The 22,785-nt window shown below is 33.3% G+C and overlaps 3 protein-coding genes across 3 annotated transcripts in view; all 3 read right to left on the bottom strand.

The window, feature by feature from the left end:
- Positions 1-1,980: 1,980 nt before the first annotated feature.
- On the bottom strand, positions 1,981-3,410 carry LOC118746633 (glycine cleavage system H protein, mitochondrial). Its single transcript, XM_036480490.1, has 3 exons — positions 2,941-3,410; positions 2,477-2,752; positions 1,981-2,402 (listed from the first exon to the last, which is right to left on the bottom strand). Exons 1-3 carry the CDS (start codon positions 3,071-3,073, stop codon positions 2,305-2,307), a joined length of 507 nt encoding a protein of 168 aa, XP_036336383.1. The 5' UTR covers positions 3,074-3,410; the 3' UTR covers positions 1,981-2,304.
- Positions 3,411-6,942: 3,532 nt separating this feature from the next.
- LOC118747031 lies at positions 6,943-22,784 on the bottom strand. Its single transcript, XM_036481025.1, has 6 exons — positions 22,727-22,784; positions 22,225-22,576; positions 14,848-15,130; positions 14,447-14,778; positions 12,557-12,636; positions 6,943-7,607 (listed from the first exon to the last, which is right to left on the bottom strand). The coding sequence occupies exons 2-6, from the start codon at positions 22,318-22,320 to the stop codon at positions 7,235-7,237; spliced, it is 1,164 nt and encodes a 387-aa protein (XP_036336918.1). The 5' UTR covers positions 22,321-22,576; positions 22,727-22,784; the 3' UTR covers positions 6,943-7,234.
- Positions 22,547-22,785, bottom strand: part of LOC118747162 (spermatogenesis-associated protein 5-like protein 1) — a 23,492-nt gene continuing 23,253 nt past the window's right edge. The window contains exon 3 of the mRNA XM_036481150.1: positions 22,547-22,576. Coding sequence (XP_036337043.1) covers positions 22,547-22,576 — 30 coding nt within the window. The remainder of the gene's footprint in view (positions 22,577-22,785) is intronic.

Consider the following 22,785-nt stretch of genomic DNA (forward strand, 5'->3'; position numbering starts at 1 on the left):
CTTTGCCTTACAGCCTACTCACCTAGAACTATGCCTTTGGTTTATGAAATGTTCAATGTCACCGCTGACATTGTATATAAATTCCTCGTCAGCAATGCTTAGATTTGTAATATTCGTCAATTTCACTGTTCGTTCCAGTTTATCCAGCTTTAAGGTATTTTGCTAGGCACTTTGCCAGCAAAAAAACTATTTTAAATTATTAAGCAATGAAGTCGTCGTCGTCGCCACTGGCGGCAGTGGCAGTAGAAATGCACAAATTGCCTTCACCTTCAGCTAGACAGCATGCGGCCGTATTTGTTGCGAAGCGCGTATTTCATAGAAATACAAAGGCCGCAGACCATTTGTTCTAAATAAATATCGTTCGTTATCACCGGTCGCACTGAAATAATATTTCTCTCGAACTTTAGTCGATTTCGGGCTTATTTTCTATGAAAAAATTTAATCACAAATAACACAGAATCTACTTATTTTGCAATGTTCTGAATTATTGAAAAACACGAGAATCTGGTTAGAATATTATTTTTTCTGGTTCTTTCATTTCAACTCGGAAGCGAGTACAAGTGTTACCATGCTTCACATTTGATCCCCGAATATATGTAAAATTTGCAAAATAATTTCAAAATTTAGTTACATTCGGTCAATATGACGCTAGTTATTACTATGAGCACATTCTTGATGAATATAAAATAAGTCTTATAGAAATTTCAAAGGAAAAGTCTTAAAATCCTTTTAAAATTTTAATAGTTATGCTACATAAATGTGGTTGGCATCATTACCAGTTGAAGTTGGCTGTGATAAATTCGGTAAAAAGAAAAGAAGCAATTTTCAGCTGTTTTGCGAAGACGGTTGCCAACTCTCGGCATTTACGGAATTTTTGTGGCGTTTTGTCTTTGCGTGGGGTTGAGGATGTTTCTGCATTCTTTGCAAGACGATTTCATATAAGGCGGTGTCAATGGACAATTTCCCTGCAAAAATCGCGACTACTCCATGCATGCGTGTAAAGAGTACTCCCTAAGGACCAAAGAGTACTCCAAAATTAACCACAATTCATAAAAAAAATATGGTCCAATTAACATTGCGATGTCCTAGGGCAGGACCATATACTCCATCCCTGCATTACATCAGAGTAGCACAAAACTACTCCAACATATTAACAATGGGCATTGTTGTTATATTTTTTCGTTTGTACACGCTTTTGTTCTTCACTTCTCAAATGCTTTTTCGAAATTAATAAAAACCAAGACAAAAATTAAAAATTACATGTTGCCTCTGACGGTATTCGAACCCGAACATGCTGGGAGCTAAGAACTAACAGCGAGCATCTCTACACGTTCAGCTACAGCCAGACATGCAAATGTGCTTTCAAATGCTCAACTTCAATCACGTTTCGTTAAAACACGAGCAGTGATCGGATAACAAACAATAAGCTGGCGCAGAGACACGAGTTGGTCCGCTACAGCATGACAGAGGAACACTTTTGTAAGTACTCCAATTTACCACAAATAGACTACATGGTCCAACGATTTTTGCAGGGTTGATTGCTTGTTCTTTCATTCGACTTACATGTATTTTGTTTTTGCTTTTACTGATTTGACAAAACACAAAACTGATTAAACAAAATACAAGTAAACTTTGACAGCTTGACCATAAAAGCAACACGAAAATACATGCACATTTAGTTTTCGTATTGTTGCGACCGCCTTCTATTGATTTTCCTTGCTTCTTTGGTGTAAAGCTGCCTTTATATGAGGCGGTTTTTTGACAGGCGATAATCGCATGCAAAAGTTGACTTGCTCTCTACTTTGAGGCAAGCGATTTTTGAATCACTATTTACACGAGTGATTTTTCCAGAGCAATGTTGAATCGTCTGGAAAATCGTCCCAAGTAAGGCAGCTTAAGTAAACAAATACCGCTAAAACACCCATTGGAGATAGATACATTTCTAATGGATTTAGTTTGAAAAAGTAAAAACCACTAAACTATTGATTTTTCTTCATTATATTATGGCGCGCCAAAACACATGTAAATGCATTACCTGTGGTATTAAACAAAAAATTGTTCTGGGCTGCTTGGCAACACTTATACAAACTAAATAAGTCCTAAACTATATTACAAAAACGATAGGATAAATTACAGATTTTCAACATTTATAAGTTTATGTTGAGTAAAACCCCTTTTATAGCGTATAGCAAAAGAGTAAAGCAAGCCAAGAATTCAAACTGTTTATGATATACGTAAAAAATACAAATAAAACAAGACTTTTGTTAGCATTTTGTAACACCAGACGAAATATAAATCCTACAATTAATGTTCTGCAGCTTTAAGAAACTCCTGATATTGCTCTTCACTCATGAGTTTTTCAATTTCTGCGGGATTGTTAACTGTCAACTTGAAGAGCCAACCTAATAAAAATATTAAATATATTTGATAAGCATTTTTCCCAGATTCTGTAGGCTTATTAACGTATAACACTAACCTTTGTCGTAGCAACTGCTATTAATTAAACCAGGTGTCTCTTCAACAGTGCTATTCTTTTCAGTTACTTTGCCACTAATTGGTGAATACACCTCACTTGCCGCCTTCACGCTTTCCAATGCACCACATTCATCGTGCTGCTGTAGCGCCGTACCTGGCTCCGGCAACTGTGCGAAAACCACATCACCAAGCGCGTCTTGTGCATACTCTGAAATGCCAACTGTGGCCGTTGTTCCCTCCACAGACACCCATTCATGTTTTTCCGTATAGCGACGTGCTGAAATTAAAATAAGTTGCAAATTTATTTGATTTAAAATTGTTTTTGCACAAATTTGGCAACTCTAAATCCTAAACACATCGAAACGACAGTTTGAATGTCACTGGCATATCAGCTGTTTTCGTTGTTATCATCAAAGCAAATGCAGTGATTGTTGCATAAATTTTTAAAACAATTATTTTTCTCACCTGCCGACAAGAAACTGCTCACATTGAAGGCACGCCACTGTTGACAAAATGTGGTGGGCGTCGAGCGTAGTCTCTTTGTAGCTACACTACTAAGCTGCAAGCTAAAACGTCCGAACCTTGTGATTGAAGCCATTCTCCTATAGCTCTATGTTGCTTGCTTTTCCACCAAGTTGAATAGCCGATGCTACCGCTTTTGCCGTCCGGAGCGCTTCACGTCCACTATTATAATGAGCAAAATTACTTATGGCAAGAGAGCTTATCACCGAATTATTGATTCAAATTTGCGGCAACCTCGTGAGCGTCCGGACAGATGGCAAAGGTTATCACTGCCACACAATACAATGCGTATTTAAAGAGCAAATACAATATTTAGTAGCTATATACATTTAATATATATACATCAAAACGAAAAGCGACTCGTGCCAATGAAGGAATTTGGTAAAGCCTACAACTGACAAGCAAAAACTGGCAAATCTAAAAATACCCTTCCTGAAGCAGAGTTTAGGGACGCAAACGATGCATCGATGTTTTTGGAACATCGATAATAACATGAAAATCGATGTGTGGCAATGACGCTTCAGATTTTTTAACATCGCTAAATTGACGATGCATCGATGTTAGTTCCAACGATGTTTAAAAATCGACCCTATTGTGAGAAAATAATTAACTTTTTCTTTAAAATAGCTTGGATGGGATTTTCCAAACTGTGAAACATCGTAAACCATCGATATATCGATTTATCCTGGCGATGTATTTCAGAATCGATGGTAATTTTTCTTACATCTCTAGCAGAGTTGCCAAAGCCGCGTTTCTATTGATACAGAAAAACTAAATGTTTGATACGAAATTTGTATAGGTCTTGAAAGGAGCTATTTTAATCCATTTTTCGTGAAAAGAAATCCTGGTTATCTGCGAAAATTTAAAATAAGAGTGGGAATACCAATTTTTCAAACTTTTACAACGACTTGTGTAGATCAAATCTGGAACTTATTTCCTATCATAAAATCATAAAAAAGTTAATTGTGCAAAGTAAAAGTAAGTAACATGAATATTTTAATAAATTTATAAATTAAGTAGGAAACAAAGATTAATTTATTAAAATATTGATGTTACTTACTTTAAATTAGCCCAATTTATGTATGTCGTAAATTTTATGCTCTCACACTCTAGAATTGTTATATACCCCTACTTTTTCAAAATTTGAAATAGAAAAATGGGAAAAAACAACTTTTCATAGAGATATAGAATTGTTAACAAACAATATTTTTCGATCGGAAAACTGTGCTTCTCTCCAGTAGATTCTCTACAATAATACCCGATTGTTTATTTAAGCATTTTTTCATAGCAACTATAATTTATAAGTCCGCCAAAAACCCCAAAAAATGCAAAGGAGGCACCACTAAAAAATCGTTAGTATAAAAAAAAAGATTAAATAAACAATTGGGTATTATTATGGGAAGTCTCCTGAAGAGAACCAGAGTTTTCCGGTCGAAAAATATTGATTTTCAAGAATTCCATACCATATCTACGAAAAGTTGATTTTCCCCTTATCAAATACATGGAAAACTTTAAACGCTTTGAGCGACCTCTAATTATTTTTTGATTTCAAAATAAAAAAATAGGGTTATATTTTTTCTACTGTCCCGCCAAAAGCGGTATGAATGGTTACCGTAATGATACCCTTATTGTTATACTACAATACACTGAATTTTTTAAATAATTTTTTGAAATAATCATATTTTTTAATTTCAAAGTCCTTTTAAAAAAAACCTGACGTCAGAGAGAAAAACTAAGTACGCAGTTATACAATAACTTAGCCATAGTTTCACGAATATGTCCAGTAAGATAAAATAAATAGCATGTTTAGATAAAATCTATGATAAAAATTTTCCATCCTACCAAAAGATGACCCTTCATTGTCCTCTTTGAACAAAAGCTAAGGAGAAGGCAATGTTATAGAAACGAAAACACAATGCAAAATTTCTACGGAATTTTCTTAGGTTTTTTCGTCGTTCATCTTTTAAGGCGAATTGAACGTTTTAGTTCTGAACGAAACGACGAATCCGCCTTTAAATTTTATAAGACATATTTTTCACTGTGTGGGAAAGAACTACTACAAATAGTACATACATACTTACATATAAACGTGTGACCTATCTTGATAACGAACAACTTGGTCATAATCTCATAATGATCAAATTGAAAATCGCAAAACTATCTCCTCTTTGCAGGGGGCCGCCGTCAATGACTGAATCGGTCTTATCAGCTGGTCTATGAGTATTGCCATGTCATGGCAGTGCATATGTACATACATATAAAACAACAACTGTGGAAATTTTTAATTGCATTTGTTTACAAAAAACAACAAACTGAAATACACACATACCTTTCATGTTGACAATGGCACGTCCAAGATGAGTTTAGAATCTAAACTTTAGATGAATATTTTAGAGATGTGCATGGCATGGAGTAGTGAATGCCGATTATTAAATGTACAAAGTTTTAGAATTAAGTAAAATATAATAATTGAAGACTTTTTATGAGTAGCACTATTTATTCGACGAATCAGTCAAAAAATGATATTTTTGAGCAATTGACCTGTTGAAAAAGTAAAAATCACAAAAAGTAATAATGATTATATTTGATCGAAAAAAAAATAATAAAACTCACAAAACAGCGATTAAATATGATCGACAAAAAAAATGCAAATTTAACGGTCATTCTTGTTTGGAAAATAAGAAAAAGATATTTTTAATGATTTGAATCGATGATCGATTATTTTCGGTCCCAGATTTTTTTGTATTTTTTGAGAAAATTGCAAACTTTAAACGCGTCTCTTGAAAAATACCGTTTTTTGATGATGAGCGGTATAACTTCCTCCAAAACATTTCGAAAATTCAAATAACATGGATCAATATTAGCTCTGATCCAATACTTTTCGTGTAAAATCCTGTAAAAATGTCAAACAGCAAAATTACTCTCTGAAATGAGAGTAAGAAATGAGTAACAACAAAAAACACGGGAACAAAAAAAAAGCATTTTTCCTGTAAAAACGTCAACCCGTGAACGCTTGACACTTTTCAATATTTTACCAGAAGAAAAAGTTCGGGTAAAATCTTGCAACTTCATTCTCTACACAACTCTCCAAAAATAGCTCTCATTTGCAGGATTTTCGGAGGAATTTGGAGTACGGGATCATTTTTTTCCTGTAACTTCCTGCAAGTTCGTGTAAAAACCTGTAAGTTCATGGAGTACTGGATCAGAGCTATTATTTTGCTTCTTTGCGAATTTCTGGGGAAAAATAACCTAGCCGTTTTAATAATCCTCTTTTGGATACGACTTTAAACCGTCAAGAAACTTCAGAGATTGAAAACAATCATATTACTGCGGTGCAAGTTTCCGCCTATTTATTCATACAGCGAAGCTCGAAGCAATGCCTTTCTTGTAGAGAGGGGAGTTCTATCCGGCTTTTTTGAGCATCCAGATACCCAAATACGCGGATATCCGAATACTAGGCTAGTCCCAACCCTACTTTAATGGTAGGTTAAGGGTCGGTTGCTCAATGTCTGATTAGCACAAATCGGAGGTAGAAGCTCTGGTCAAATGGACAGAAACGCTCAGCTCTGAGAGTATTCACCGCGGGTCGTGTTACTGATAACAGATGAAGGCCTTGGAGAGACCAGGTGGAGAAGGCCTTGGCACATCCCTTTGGCGTCAATTGGCAGAACAGAAACGACTGGCGTGCTGTTTTGGACGCGGCCAAAATTAGGCGGTTGAAGTGCCAGTAAAGCGGGAGACTGATACGAAAACAAGAAGTGGCTAACCCTGTTAAATGGATCACTACTTTTAAATCTCCACGATATATAATCTGACTGTTTTAATTGTATTTACAGTAACGCATATTTATTATTCACATGCAATTGTATGAAGAAAAATACATATACATATGTATGTATGTACATTTAATAAATGCTAAAAATAGAATTAATTGTTGTGCATTAATGATTTGCTAAAAAAAAAGTTGCATATAGAGCAGAAGTAAATACTATGTAGGTATTGTAGAAGTTGTGACCGAGTTTGCGTGGATGATAAGAGAGATAAGCAGATTTAGAGAGCGAGTTGCAATGGCGGCGTTCAACTTTAAGTGAATGCTGGGCAGCACGCGATGGATATTTGTATTTATTAAGTATGTATAAATATGTATGTGTGCGTTTTTAAAACTTAAGGAATGAAGCTAACAATGGCACTTATAAATTAATTTAATTTAATTTAATTTAATTGGATGCACACGCAATCACTGGTAACGCCCCGCATCATTGCGCATAGCAACGTTATTTGAACGCGACATCGGTGGAGTGTAGTCGGGCGCTGGGAAAGGTGACATCACTCCTGGAGTTGTAGGAGATGTAGAAATGCCATTCTCTCTAATCGATACTTGCTTGATGAAATTATTATTATTTGCAGTGTTGTTGTTGTTGTTGTTGTTGTTGAATCGCGGTGGTGGATACTGCTGGAAGGAGTCTATATTACGGAAGCGTGCACCCATTTCGGTAATATCAGTAGACATGCGTGCGGCTCGCGCCAAAGCTTCCTCATTCAATTCAACGGTAACGATCGAAGGACTGTCCGGCACAAACGCATCATTCGCATACACTTTTGTGGTGATGCTGTAAGAGAATGAACAAAAAGTGGTAGAAATAAGGAAACGATGTATAACTAAGTTTATATAAAAATACATTAAAAATCGTCGGATGAACCTACGAAAGGCCTCTGGATGACATAAATGTCGAAGTGCTCAAAAGTAGAGCTTGAGATAGAGATGGCCTTTAAGGCATTGAAAAGAACCTTTGAAGGAGCATACAAACGATACATTTTTTCAGACAGCCAAGTATTTAGCACTTATTGGCATCAACAATAACAAATTCTAAGCTAGTCAGCAATAGGGATGGGTAAATTCGATATTCAAAGCTTTAAGATTCGAATTCTAATCGAGTTTTAGCTCCAAATGGCGAATTTTTTAAATCGAAATCTGTGGTGGTAAAATTCGGATAAAATCGAATTTTTTAGAAAAAATCGAATTTCGTCTTTATTTGCAAGAACGTAACTTTTCTTTCTGACTAAATTGGGCATAACTGTATGTGGCACCACATTTGCCTGATGGATGCACGGTTTCGCGAAAGTAATTTAAGTGAAAAATGATTTTTTTTCAGGCAGTTTCCATATTAAAATCAAGTAAAAATATCATGATTCACTTAAATTGCTTTCGTGAAACTGACTATAAGTATTAACTCACAGTGAAATGTATTTACTGATTCAAATAGTTACACATTCCAGTTATATAAATAAATTCATAAAAAATAAATTAGATTTCAGATGCTCTAACCACTGTATCTAATATTACGTTCAAATTCCCTGCCGAAAAGATGAAAGCTATTCTATTTTGTGATATGTTCATTTAAATTGAATTTGATTTCTTAAACAGGTGACACCCTCTTCGTAATAAAGCCTTCTTAAACATGTTTCGTTTGTGGAAGTCCTCTTGAAAATATTTTCGAAACAAATCTTTTTCCAACCTGCCCGTTTGACATCCATATCCTTTTAAAGGAGTGGCATCCCTTTTTTCAATATTTTCAAAATAAAGAGTTCTGAAACATCTTTTGACATAACTTTTGAAGAACTGTTATTTGACTTTCAAACAGGTGGAAACCCTCTTTAAAATGTTTTCAAAATAATTTAATACTTCATTTAATTTATTAATGAAATTTAATTAAACTTTTTAAATAGGTTACAATTCTATTAAAAATATTTTCGTAATAATGCTTTCTTAAATCTCGTTCATTTGGCATCAATATTGTGAAATTTCGTTGAACTTATAACGGAAAGTAGAATTGAACTTTTTAAGCAGGTGACTTTAAATTTCTCGACTGGTGGCAATGTTCGCCAAAAATGTTTCTTAAAACCCCTCTCGCTTTATACCCATATTAAAAGATTTTATCTAAGTTGCTATTTACAACCTTCTTAAAAAAATATTTTCGAAATAAAGCTTTCCTCCGCCTTCTCATTGGGCACCCATATCAAAATATTTCATTTAACTTGTTAACTAAATTGATTTTGATGATTTTGATTTTTAAACATGTGGCAACCACCTTTAAAATGTTTTGGAAATAAAGCTTTCTGAAATCTCTTTCCTTTTTCCTTTAACTTCTTATTTTAATTGAATTTAGCTTTTGAATAGGTGGCAACCCCCTAAAATAACATTTTTGAAATAAATCACTTTCGTTTCACGATCACATTGTTGCGATATTGTATTTAGCTTATTAATTGACTTAAACTTTTTTAACAGGAGGCGACCCCTTTAAAAAATATTTTCGAAATAAATAGTTTTGTGACCCGTTTCGTTTGACACCGACATTGTTCTAATATTTCATTTAACTTATTAACTAATTAATTTTAGATTTTGAAAAAGGTGGCAACTCTCTTCAAAAAATATCACATAATATTATTAGATAAAAACAAAATTTATTAAAATTTGTTAATAATTAAATTTTTAATTTAAAAAATCTGGTCCTAAGGGGCATTCGAAAGTAGACATGGGCGGGACGTCGAGGCGCGCTTTCGCGATTGAATTCTGTATACCCTGAGCTTTGTGCTTCGGTGAAAATGTAAATGGTTTCTTTGGTTGACATTTACGCCGTTTTCTTTTTGAAGAATATTTTTATTGAGAGAACACACAACAACGCAATCAGTTTTCATTTTTATATTTTTTTTGTTGAAAACGCAAAGACTGCCGCAATGGATTTTTGACAATGAATTTGGCTGCCTGGTTTTATATTCTTCGACGGCAACTAAACCCTTTTTCCTAAAACCTGATTTTTTTTCAAATTTATGCCAACAATATTTTTTTTTTAGTTTAATCGAAAAATGCGACTATAGTCCGGTCAAATTAGACCAAAAATAGGAGTGAAGTTACAAAAATTCCCACCCAGCTGAAAATTGGTACAATTGTTCAAAACACCATCATTAATGAAATCAAGAAAGTCCTCATCGATCCGATACCTGGAAAAAAAGGTACTCGGGTTCAAAGGTCACAAAAACGGATTTTTCGCGATTTTCAGCAAAACGGTAAGTTTATCATAAAATTAGTTTAGACAAAAATTGTATATCAGATAATTATCTATAACAAATGTCTAAATACTTTTTGTCCTAAGAACCACCGTTTCCGAGATATAACGATTCAAAAAGTTGGAAGTTCGGGTGTACGTGGCGTATGAGTAACACGCTTTACTGCTCGGTGTTCATACAAAAAATCTTTGCGCATTTCATTTGACCACTCATATTTCGTATTTATCCATCGATTTTCTTCATCAGTAACTTGATTTTTTTTGTAACTGATTTTTGTCTAAACTAATTTGATTATGAACTTACTGTTTCGCTGAAAATCGCGAAAAACCCGTTTTTGTGACCTTTGACCCCGAGTAACTTTTTTTCCAGGTATCGGATCGATGAGGACTTTTTAGATTTCATTTATGATGGTGTTTTGAACAATCCCACCAATTTTTAGCTGGGTGGGAGTTTTTGTAACCTCGAATGTCTAAATTGACCGAACTATTAAAAAATTACAAGTATGGCAAAAGTCGCTCACACGGCGTGTACCTACAGTAAGTACTGTACTTAATATAGAACAGGGACCGTGAATTGCAGTTATTTTTTTCCCACAGTTAAACTTGGCCAGGTATTTTTTGAGTTCGAAATAAATGTCTTTCCAGATAGTAAACAAACCGCTTAACCAAATTAAACAATATTTGTACCGAATGAAAGAGGACTTAAATAACTTTTAAACAGAAATAACGATTGAAGGCTACCACTTCTATTTATATATATATTTTTTTTTTTTCAATTTAATACAAAAGAAATGCATATACCTGACCCAAGGTTTGCTCTGTGGTAAGTAAAATACATTTTTTTTTAATATTTTTCAATATCTGGCTTTCCTCGTTTAAATATTTCAGTTTTAAAGCTATTTTAGTCCTCTTTCAGTTGATACCAAACTTGTTTAATTTGGATAAGCGGTTTGATTATTATCCGGAAAGGACTTTTATTTTCGACTTAAAAATATCTGGCCAAGTTTAGCTGTTGAAAAAAAGTAACTGTTTTTTACGGTCCCTGATATAGAAAGCCCTTACCTAATTTTCTTTCGAAATTCAGCTCTGTCCAAAAGTCAGTAGATTAATCACGAAATACTTACTTGAATCTAAAATCAACTGCTATAGCAAAAAACTCGTTTCTGTGTTTACAAAAAATGTTTAATTAAAAATCGCAGCTGAAGAACTTTAGTTTTTATAAAGTTTTAGAACTACTATGTGAAAACCCAAAAATGTTAGGCCTTTCTATACTAAGGTAACGGTAGAAAAAGGTAGAAAAAGAATCGTGCCTATGAAAACCACACCCGCCCCTGGCATTTACCGGAAATTATTTATTTAGTATTAAATTCATATTTTTTAAATAATGATAAATGTGTAGTCACAAAGTCTCTTCAATGCGTATTACTTTTTTGTGGATTTTTTGAAGATATTTTACTACTTTCAATGGAAACCGACCCATCTATCTATTCTATATGCATATATAATATGCGAAGAGATTTCTTGTCCAGGTCATCAGATCTGCACCGTTCGTCCGATTTACAAAAATGAGGTGTAAAATTAAAGGGCTTGGGCTGTAGATGTGCTTTTCGAAAAGAGTTGCCACCTGTTAAACAATTAAACTCTAATTATTTACTAATCCGTGCCATTATAATCTGCACCGTTTGTTCGATTTTCAAAAGTGGTATCAATTTAAAGGGCTTAGACTGTAGAGTTGCAGCAAGGTTTTAATTTTTCGAAAGGAGCTGCCACCTGTTAAGAAATTAAGCTCAAATTATTAAAAAAGTGAAATAAGTTGGTACAACCGAATTGGTTTTGAAAAGACTTTACACCTCAGCTACGTGTAGTAGGGTTGCCACATGTTTAAAAAATCTAATTCAATTTTAATTAAAATAATTAGGTAAGCGAATAAGGTATCACCATATGGGTGCCAGAAAAAAGAGGTTTAAGAAGGTAATAGTTTGAAATTATTTTGGACGGAGTTGTCACCTGTTTGAAAAGTGAAATGAAACTTATGGAAAATTTGTTGACGTTTTGAATAGTGTTTCAACCTGTTTAAAAAGTTAAACTTAAATTTGGCGTTTTAACGTCATGCGGGTTCACTAGTTTTACCTATTCTTATAACATCTTTAATAACATAGCCATATTTGTTTCATTCGGGACTTTTATTTTAATGGAATGGTCGTTCTAGATTTCTCTCACTTTGGGTTAGGTTAGGTACAGGATATGAGGATCACGCTATTACGCGTGGAAAAATGTTGAATGGCTTTTATTGTTGCCTGTGTTACGGGGTGAAGCCGAGCTAGGAATTTAAAATATTAACTAGCATGTTTTTAAGTCGTTATTTAAGAATTTCTGCATGTGTACATTTGCACACATAAGTAGATACGAGTCCTTGCTCTCAAATATATATGTAAGTATGTAAAAACTCTTTAGTCGCGAAAATGGAAACGGATGAAATAAAGATATGTACGTACCTTTGCTCCTCATAAGCATTGATGGGTGGACGGTCGTTGAGTGTGTCATCCGAAGCCTTGCGCGGCATGAATAAGGTATCCTGGAAGTGATTAAAATAAAGTGCATTAATAAAGTTGTCATGAATTTTAAATTAAATTAATTATTTTTAAAATCAAATTTAATTGAAATAAGAAATTATCAAAATAAAATAAATAAAGTAGAATAGTTTAGAAATGATATCAAATTAAACTAAACATAAAACATGTAAATCGCATTACATTTGCAAAACAATGAACAAGTAAATTTGAGGCGTAGGAATAAAATCATATGAGTTAATCATTTCTTCAAATATGTGTATGTATGTAGATAAAACAAATTTCTTAATGAATAAAAAATAGAAGAATCAAAAAATACAAATTCACCCGTCTCCATTGTTATCGATGAGCTGTCGAAAATACGTGATAATAAAATAAATTTATCGCTAATTAATTTGCGCCAAAGTTAAGGTCTTAATATCATTTGTGCAAACGATCGAAGAAAGTACACCACGTAGACGGCGGGTATTTGGAAACAAAATATTTTTAGGTAGTTAAGTACATATGTATGTACACATACATAGCTATTCAAATGTAGTATGTACATAGTACATATCGTCGTTTAAATTACAAAACCGCATATCAACAAAATGCGAAACCGCGTATGTGAGGTTGCATAAATTATTTTCTGGAGAGTAAAAACACTCATAATTCAAAATAGTTCTCTTTTTTATAAAGCAATCGCATTTCTGGCTAGTATATTTCAGGCCGAATGGATTAGGATTGAGCCAAGAGCTTGTGTGCCAATTTTTGGCAACAAATGTCAATTACGCAGTTTTGTACTTTAAACGACGATATGTATGTATGCATACTATGGTGCATCACTCTCCATACAAAAAAAAGTCGGTACTGATTGATATTCCATCGGAATTATGAAATCTGATAGATATATTTTACGACTTCCGCTAAAATATTTTAGAAAAATATAACAATTTACGCGAGATAGACCGATTTCAAATTACCGCCAAAATAAATAAAATTAGTTGTAAAAAATATTTTTTCCAAAAAATCACCTCAGGTGATAGAAAAGTTTTAACTTGGAAAATTTGCTCGCTTAAATCTTAAAATTTTTCCCGAAATATTTTAGCGGAAATCTTAAAATATAACACATTTTATGATTCCAGTGGAAAAACCGCATTATTATTATTTTTCTTTTTTTGGTGAGGTACTCTAATGAACGTATGTAGTAAGCGTGTATGTACAAATAGAGTGCAAATAAATATGTCTACGAAAAATGTAAATATTTATCATTTAACAAATGTTTTATCAAAGTTTTGTTTTTGTCTTTTCCTTTGTTCATACTTCTTTCAGATAGGCAACCGCTTAATTGTTAGTAATTACCAAAATGTTTTCATAAAAAAAATTCTTAACAAATGACGTCACTAATAATTTTAAAAATGGCAAGACGTTCATAGTTCATGTTCATAGTTGTTATCATAGTGTTATCACACGATATACATAAATATTTTGTGGTCAAAGTACAAGTCTCTCTTTTAAAAAGTTAACTAAATAAATAAGTATTGGACAAGAATTAATTTTTGTCGCATCCAACAAAGGGTTGCAGAGTACCTAGTAACGTTGAAATCGATAAGTTAAAAATAATTTTTGCGTTTGAGCGAAACTGGCGAAAATTGGCAGTTTTTTGCAACAAACATATGGCACCCTTATGGCGTCGTTTCGCACAAACGCACAGCAAAGCAACAAAACAAACGCTAATTTTTGCCGTTCGCATTTTCGCAACAAAGAGTGAACTCTAGTAGTGTTTCGAAAAACGGTTTTATTTACATACATACATATATTTCTAGTCGTACTCACATTGCTGTCTCGATCGGAGACCATGGGCATTACAAGCGCTAGCAGATAACACATTAAACCGAAATTGATAAGCCATAATACGAATCCTTTTAGTGAGATAATCATCAAAGATACAGCAGCTACTGCCGCAGCCACTAACTGAGCTGCTTGTGCATTAACTTCGCCCGCATTTATCGTAGACAAGTTATAATTATAAGCGGCAAGGTTGAATTTACTATAATCAATGCCAAATATTATGCCCAAGCCTAGATCCATCAAGTTGATGCAGAAAATTGTTACGAGCCAGGCGCTTATGACGTGACCACTAGACTTGACGTTGTCTTTTCTCACAACTGAAATAATATACATATTTATATTTTAATTGTATTATGGGGAACTGTTAATGTTAGATAGGCACTTACATATCAACAGCAGCAGCGATGTAATGAACCAACACGCCGCCACGCCTAGGTAAACACAATCCCAAATCAGCACATCTTCTGGTGTTAGTATAGTCTCAACTGATTTGATAATCGTTGTATCGAATTGTTGATAGTCGGCAGGTATGCAGTCGCCTTTGAAGTATAGCGTGTAAAAGGCATATTGTATTACCGATCCAAATGAAAATATCGGATTAATCGGCATATTGCAGGTGTATGCCAAAATTCCCATAATTGTGAGGCCAATCCATATTAGTGACTGAAACTGTAAAGAGAGGACATGTGAGAACGTATGTATGTAAGTTGAGAAAATCGTGCATAACGGGCCTAACTTAGTGTTGTCTTAGGTTTAAAAAAAATGAATGTCGCTCCTTTTTAGGCAGCTGCCACGGCATGGTCTAGAAATTAAGACCCAAGCTAGGACCCAAATTTATGCTACAAATTATGTATGTACATTAGCTTTAGAATTAACTCATAGCATAGACAGATGGAAACGTTAATCTGCATTAACGGCAAAGTTGATCTCATCTTAATTGTACCCTGACAGATGGCAGTAATGCGGATTAAGCGAGGTTGTGGGATCGAATCCTACGCCAGTCATTTTTTATCCTACTAATATTGTAAATGTGAAAGTTTGTGAGTGAGTGTGTATGTTTGTAGCTCTTTTATGCTAGAACGGCTGGACGTATTTCAATAAAATTTGGCACACATATAGGCTATGATAACCTTGATTAACATATAGGATATTTTTTGAAGGGGGTTGCCACTTTTTTCAAAAGTTAAAACCAACTGTTTATCAAAGTTAAATAAATTGTTACAACTATGTAGGTGTCAAACAAAAGCAGTTTAAAAACCATTTATCTTATTATTTTTGGAGAGTGTTACCACTTTTTATAAACATAAAAGCAATTTAATTAACGATTTAAATCAAATAGTTTAGTATGGGCACCAAATGAGAAAGGTTAAGGACAAATATGTTTTGAAATATTTTTAAATAGGGTTGCCACCCGTTAAGAAATTCAAATACAATTCAATTAAAAGGCTAAACGAAAACTTTCTTTCGATAATATTTTTTAAGAGAGTTGCCACCCGTTTAGAAATTTAAACCCGTTTTAATCAAACCTACTAATATTATAAATGTGAAATTTTGTGAGTTAGTGGGTGTATATGTTTGTTGCTTTGTCATGCCAACACGGGTGGACGTATCTTAATGAAATTTGGCTCGCTTATAGGCTATGACCTGCATTAACATATAGGATATTTTTATGAAGGGGGTTGCCACTTTTTCAAAATTAAAACCAACTATTTGTTAAGTTAGATGAGATATTACAACAATGTGGGAGTCAAAAAAAAATGTTCAAAAATAATTTTGAAGAGAGTTTCCAACTTTTTATAGACATAAAATCAGTTTAATTAGCAATTTAAATCAAATATTTTAGTATGGGCTTCAAATGAGAAAGGTTTAAGACAAATATAAATAAATAAAATATATACATGCGGATCAATACTATCGTCAAGTTCTCTTAGTGGCATCTAAATAGTTTAATAAAGGAACAATCTTGATGGGACTTACAGCGCAAATCTGGCAACTGTCTTTCAACTCAACGTAATTGTTCAATTCAATTCTGGAAGCTATCTTTTGAAAACTCTTTTCTGTCTTTCGAAGAACTAATTAAACGATCTGCTAACAAGAAGGACTTCTGTTTGTCCTTTAGCAATAAGTTTTCAAAAAAACTAAATAAAATAAAATATACTCAGTTTTCTTTATAAAACAATTGAAAGAAAATTAAATTAGATAAATATGTAAATAGAATAAGTTTCAAAAAATAAAATGTGAAAAACTAAATATATTTTTCTTTTCAAAACTAAGTCTAAAAATTTAAAGAAAATCAAATAAAAAGATGATTAAACTAAAAAAGGAAAATAAGTTCCTAAAGTAAATGCAACGAAGGAAAAATAATGAAATTTATAAAAATTAAACGTGATTGAAAAAATATTTTTCTTTTTAAAAATTAAAAGTAAATTAAGTAAAAAATAATGAAAAGAAAAAAAATCCAAAAATCAAATGTAATTAAATATATATATGTATGTATATATATTTTTCCTTTTTAAAGTAAAAAAAAAATGTTTCTTTTTCAATCCCAGCAAGACAGGACTGTCTTTATTTACTTAGAAATAGGGGGTTCCAAACGCAACTCTTCCCTAGATTGGAGGTATTCGTCCTGGGTCAAGTATATACTTGGACCTTATAGGAGCTGCCCTCATTGCTATTAGTAGTGCATAACAAAGTCAGCGTCGGGACAATCTAAAACTCTCTAGGTCAGGGATCTCCGACTTTTTCACGGATGCATCGGAAATAGATGGAAGCGTTGATGGTGGGTCTACTACCATGAAATCTACACAAAAATCGAAAAGTTACTTCCATGGACTAACTTGTAGACATACTGCAAATGCAGGAATAACAACTTGGCGAGAAGGGTAAGAAGCGAATGGGGGCACCATTGACATTCCTTTACAGATGTGCCTCATATAAGCTCAACGAACCTTGACGGAAAATAAGACCTCAACAATTGCAAGCTTCTTCTGGCACAGCTGGAAATTAGGCGGCCAAAGAAACTTATTACGCAGGTAAAGGCTCTGCTTTTGAAAGGGAATATGAAAGAAAAGTGCAATTAATCCTTACAGACTCAGTACTTTATACTGGCATGACCATCTTTTTTAATTTTAATCAATTTTTTCAACATTCAAGGCTAAAAGCTCAATAATCCCCACAGGTGTATATAACTGGTTGAGTATTTGTTTAAATTAAAACTATGCTCTTCTATTTTAAGTATCCGACAAATAAAAAATCTAAATATTTTACTTATCGAAGCATGGCATGGCGTACCGGTAATATGTACTTGAATTAATAGTATTAGGTAAATAGTAAGTCGCTTCTTTTGATAACAAAGCAAACTTTAAATGTGTAAGCAAAAAGTAAACAAATATATAATAACAGAGGTATTATACATTTCATATAACTTCTGTGAAATTTTGCAGCGTTTAATTAGAGATAAAAATCTGATTAGCGGAAACGAGTACATACGAAAACGAGGCATGATTCATACTCTTAATAAATGAGATGACTCAATTTTTTCAGCCTTGTCATCTACCAAACATTATTTCATTCCCCCGGGCAATAAGTCTTTTATCAAGCAAAAGGGAAGTACAAAGCGATTCAAATATATTTGCCACGATTATGATTGCACTACGTCAGCTAAGGAACGAATTTCTGTCATACTTTGGCGTTGTGTCTACTTCTGTGTAGTTTTTCATTCTGAAATATAATGCGCGTAATTATATTTAACCACAAACTTTTTAAATTTATATTTACATTTGCAGATAATTATCAGCACAATAGCATAGATATGTATGTATGTAACCACGATCTTAGGTTTTCTTTAAGGACTTTGACATTTAAAAAATATGATTTTTAAGAAATTCAGTGCAGTGTAGGGCAACAATACGAGTATCATATAAAAGAAAAAATTCTGTAGAATTATAACACAATAAATTTTTTGGTGCATAATGACGAATGGGTATGGAAAATGTTCCTTTACAAATTTTGTCCTTAAATATCCCTAAAAATTTGCAATATATTTTTTTTTATTATTGTTTGAAGACTAATATACGACCTCATTATCGAATTTGTACTGCAACCTTTATTGACTTAAAAAGATAAAAGTTATTAAAAACGCATTTTCACTGATTTTTTTAAATAATTTTTGGAATTGATCATATCTTTAAAATTTCAAAGTCCTTTGAATAAAAAAAATCTGACGTAAGAGTGAAAAACTAAAAACGCAGTTTTACTATATTTGGCCCAAAGTTAGTACATCGATTCTTTCGTGTGAAATTTATTTGTTTTTGTCGCACGGTTTAATTATGTCCAAACTATCTGAATTTGTTTTCCTAATATTATTCCTGCAACTTTCTCAATTTTTAACTGATTTTGGACTTTGATAGCTTTCCGAATAGGAAATATCAATGAAAATCGGGCATTATAGTAAACTAATTGAAAACGTCTCGATTTCTGTGATTGGGAATAAAACAACCCATTTTGCCTATATTTCACGCACTTTCATACTCTCCCGGCTGTGCGTGGCCTAAAAGGAAACTTTTTCTTGCCGGGCGATTGAAAATTCACTTTTAGGAGCCAGTCTATCGTATATATATTTGCAATATTTGATAGTAAATTATATATAGGTACATAAGGAAGGGATGTGATACAAATTTAGGTATTTTACTCCACCATGGACCGATGGACCGTGGAGTTATTACGATGGGGACGGTGGGTCGCCAGTGGGAACCACTGTATTAGGGCATTCAATCCCGGAATTCCGGAAACTTTACCAGCTCCACGATCGCAAGATTTTTACTGATTTATTTACATATACAAACCAGCAAGTTTTAGAAGACGAGTGAATACAAGCGCATTTGACATGAAGTAATCCCAATTTTTAATTTGGGTTATGTCCCTCCATATATAGGGACAAAGAGCCAATTTTTTTCCTTGGGGTTTTGTCAATTTTTATAAAGTGCCGTAACACCAATTGCGATAATGTCACGTCTGAGTGTAAAGCATATTTTGCAGCTCTCAATAAAAACAAAAAAACGCACACAAAAACACGCTCAAGAAATGTAAAATAAATTTTCTATCAAAATTACTCAAATCCGTTAGCACCTCTCAAAACAAGTGCTCTTATATTTATGTAAGCTTAAAATATGGGAAAATTTATATATTGAATTTCGCCTCTTCTTTTTATATAAAACATTATTTTAATATTTATTTAGTAAAAATATCTATTGTTATTTTTAAATATAAAACGAAAACCTACCAAAACTCATTTAAAAATACCGAGAGGAAAAAATCTACCAATTTTGATAAGAAGTGTAATTACTAAAGGCGGATCTCCATAGCAGGCGTATAACGTATGCGTGCGTTTGACAGAAAAATTGAATATACAAATTTTTATGGCAGCACCTACATAGCAACGCATGAAAATGTAATAAAATTGTATGAATTTTGATTTCTAAGCGCAAATGTCAAACGCACGCATACGGATACGCATGCTACGGAGGTCCGCCTTCACAAATTGAAAATCATGAGCAAACACTCCAAATAATAATCAATTAATCATAAAAAGCATGTTTCCTGATAAAGCGCGCAAAATAAATTCCTCAGTCCACAAATTTGCCGACAATTTTATCACTAACCAAAGTTCTTTTATAAAACGAGCACATGTGTGTTTAAGAATTTTCGAGTGTGTACTTACAAATGTTTGCAAATATACACATGTGTACGCACTTCCAAAGCGTGCGCGGATACGTGTGTATGTATGTATGTATATGTACATATCTTTTACCTTAACATAGAAAAACCCTATCTAACATTTTTGTTTCTTTCTTGCGCCAATTTTTTTTTTTTAATAAAATTCATGAAATCGATTTAACAAATCTTTTATTTTAAAAATTAGATCTTGTCATAAAAAACCAAAAACGAATATAATACCTTCAGAGGGTAATAATAAACAACACAAATCACTATTATATATATATGTATAAACAATTTTTTTTAAAATACAGATAATTTTTAAAAATATTTGTTTCAACACATTTTGCAATATGACTGCGCAATTATGAAATTTATTATAACTCATATTAATTGATTAATCGCGTAATCCGCTTTTAAGAGCTCGGTGCTAAAAATAAAATAAAAACCTATTATAAGGCTAGATCAGCTATTCCCGCAATTTCTTCAAAATCACCTATAGTGTCTGAATCATTTATATTTCTGTTGTTGTCATATATTTAGCTATTCAACCTTGATAACATACTGTTTGATATAGGAAACGTTTTTCAGCAGAAACTATTAGCCTTCATATAACAGTTTATTCGAACTATTGAATTAAGGCTTTCCAACCTCATCCTATTTCGGCAAGGATTATAATGTGAAGGCTTCTTTACTTATATTTCCAAACATTTTATTGCCTGTTGCGGTTTTCACTCCGTAAGCAATTATCCTAAATTCTTCAGAGTTGGATGGAATTTTATTCCATGGGAAAGTTGAAAGATTTAAATATTCAGTTTCCGCTGCTTTTCTTTCCTTCAAAGTCAAATAGTGAATTGGCAGGTCGCTGAAACTCGCCCTCTTGTGATTCACACGCTTTTCTGGTGGATCAAAGCTTTTTTTAAAGTATTTAATTGACTAGGTAATCGATTCAAAAGTTCTTCGATTAGGGTGATGAAACATTTTTGACAGTCTTTTAATATGCTTCTTAAGTCAAGTTTATGAGGCAGTTCTCTTCTGTAAAATTATCGTGGAAAATTAAGTTTTGTATATTTTTGTAATTGGAAAACAATTTTTTGAAGGGAAAAAGTCGCAAAAAATCGCCAAATAGACGCGAAATCGCCAAATCTGGACACTCTGCATGGCATGTCTATATTAGGGTAACGATATATGTATATCAGAGGGCTGCATGAATTCATTCAAAACGGCTTATGAATTATTCATATACAAAACGAATGAATGATTTTGGCTTAACATTTTTTTTGTTAATTGAGTGAATACCTGTTCTGATATATATATGTGTCGACACAACAATAGGTTTATTCGCGTATTGATAGTTTTTGATGGATCACCTCAAATTCACTTGTTGCTGGGTGAAGTGCTATGGCAATACTAAAATGAATGTAACCGTCAACCGGCTGGGTACAATTTGCTAAACAGTCAATGTTTTGTGATCTACTGACGAAAATGCGGTCATATTATAGCTATAGATATGAAATGAACGAGTTTTGAGCCTAACATATTGACCAACGACCTCTTGGAATATAAAAAGTTAACTATGTATGTATAAAGAAGAAGTGACTGGGAAAGCCACTTTGAGGGTCGGGAATTTGAACCTTTGCAGGGTCAGTGCTGATAAAGTAATATGAAATAGGCTCTAAACGGTTGCGAAAAGGAAATCTTGAGTATTTTAAGGCAGTACCCAGTCAAGACACCCATCAGAATCTCTTAAGATATTACCTTGTTTGCATCTGGAACTGCGATTACCCTACACCGGACGGGAAGACCGGAAAGACTTTACAAATTTGAATGTTGACGGTTTTGCCCACCACTCATTTAAATTTAAATTTTGATACGGATAAAAATACCGAATAGTGATAGTCCTGGAACTATTTAAAAGAATATCATCACTCGATCGTTTTAGCCTTGGTGCATTGCTTACAATGTTCCAAAAGTTTCACTGAATCTCCAAATAAGGAAGACTTGTGCTTCCAGTGCTTTCACACCTTTTCTTTGCTTGAAATACTTACCAATCCGAGTATTCCAGCCCATAGTGCAGCCGTACGCAATGATGGGAATTTTTTTATATGATTTCGGCTGCCTCGATCGCCGTAGCCACCTGCCATTATAACTTGCCACTTATCGCAAACACCAATTGGTCTTAGAACACTTATTCACCTATGCGTATAAAGTACGTTTATTTATGTATGTAGGTATGTATGTATTTTAATGAAGATGCGACGGTACTTAAACGTAAAATTCAAACTAACGTCAACCGAAAAGTAAAAGTACGACCCTTCGATTATTATTCACTTTCAATTTCTTCGTTATTTCGCCCAATAATCACACTAATCACAACCGTGCTTTCCCTAATTGTTGGCACTAAAAAAAGATAAAATATTAAATAAAACTAAAAATTATATAAATTTGGCAATTTTTTTATTCGTTCGTTTCGATTACGCGCGATTCTTTATTCTATATTTGCAGTGTCGGTATTGAGTAACTTGAATGGCTTGACAATATTTATCGCACCGCTTTTTTCATCCGCCCGTTTCCTGTACTATTCTGTTCTACGCAACATACGCCACCCA

The sequence above is a fragment of the Rhagoletis pomonella genome, unplaced genomic scaffold (genome assembly GCF_013731165.1).
Source record: "Rhagoletis pomonella isolate Grant_MI unplaced genomic scaffold, Rhpom_1.0 Rhpom_scaffold_00011, whole genome shotgun sequence".
Classification (NCBI taxonomy): domain Eukaryota; kingdom Metazoa; phylum Arthropoda; class Insecta; order Diptera; family Tephritidae; genus Rhagoletis; species Rhagoletis pomonella.

Bases quoted from the DNA above. Each gene is read 5' to 3' on its own strand.
- LOC118746633 (XM_036480490.1), bottom strand. From the start codon at position 3,073: ATGGCTTCAATCACAAGGTTCGGACGTTTTAGCTTGCAGCTTAGTAGT. The intron at 2,753-2,940 runs GTGAGAAAAATA...TTTTAATTTCAG, and splicing joins GAGCAGTTTCTTGTCGGCAG to CACGTCGCTATACGGAAAAA. The intron at 2,403-2,476 runs GTTAGTGTTATA...TATTTTTATTAG, and splicing joins TAGCAGTTGCTACGACAAAG to GTTGGCTCTTCAAGTTGACA.
- LOC118747031 (XM_036481025.1), bottom strand. From the start codon at position 22,320: ATGGCAGGTGGCTACGGCGATCGAGGCAGCCGAAATCATATAAAAAAA. The intron at 15,131-22,224 runs GTAAGTATTTCA...CTCTCTTTACAG, and splicing joins GGGCTGGAATACTCGGATTG to TTTCAGTCACTAATATGGAT. The intron at 7,608-12,556 runs GTACGTACATAT...ATTCTCTTACAG, and splicing joins AATGCTTATGAGGAGCAAAG to CATCACCACAAAAGTGTATG.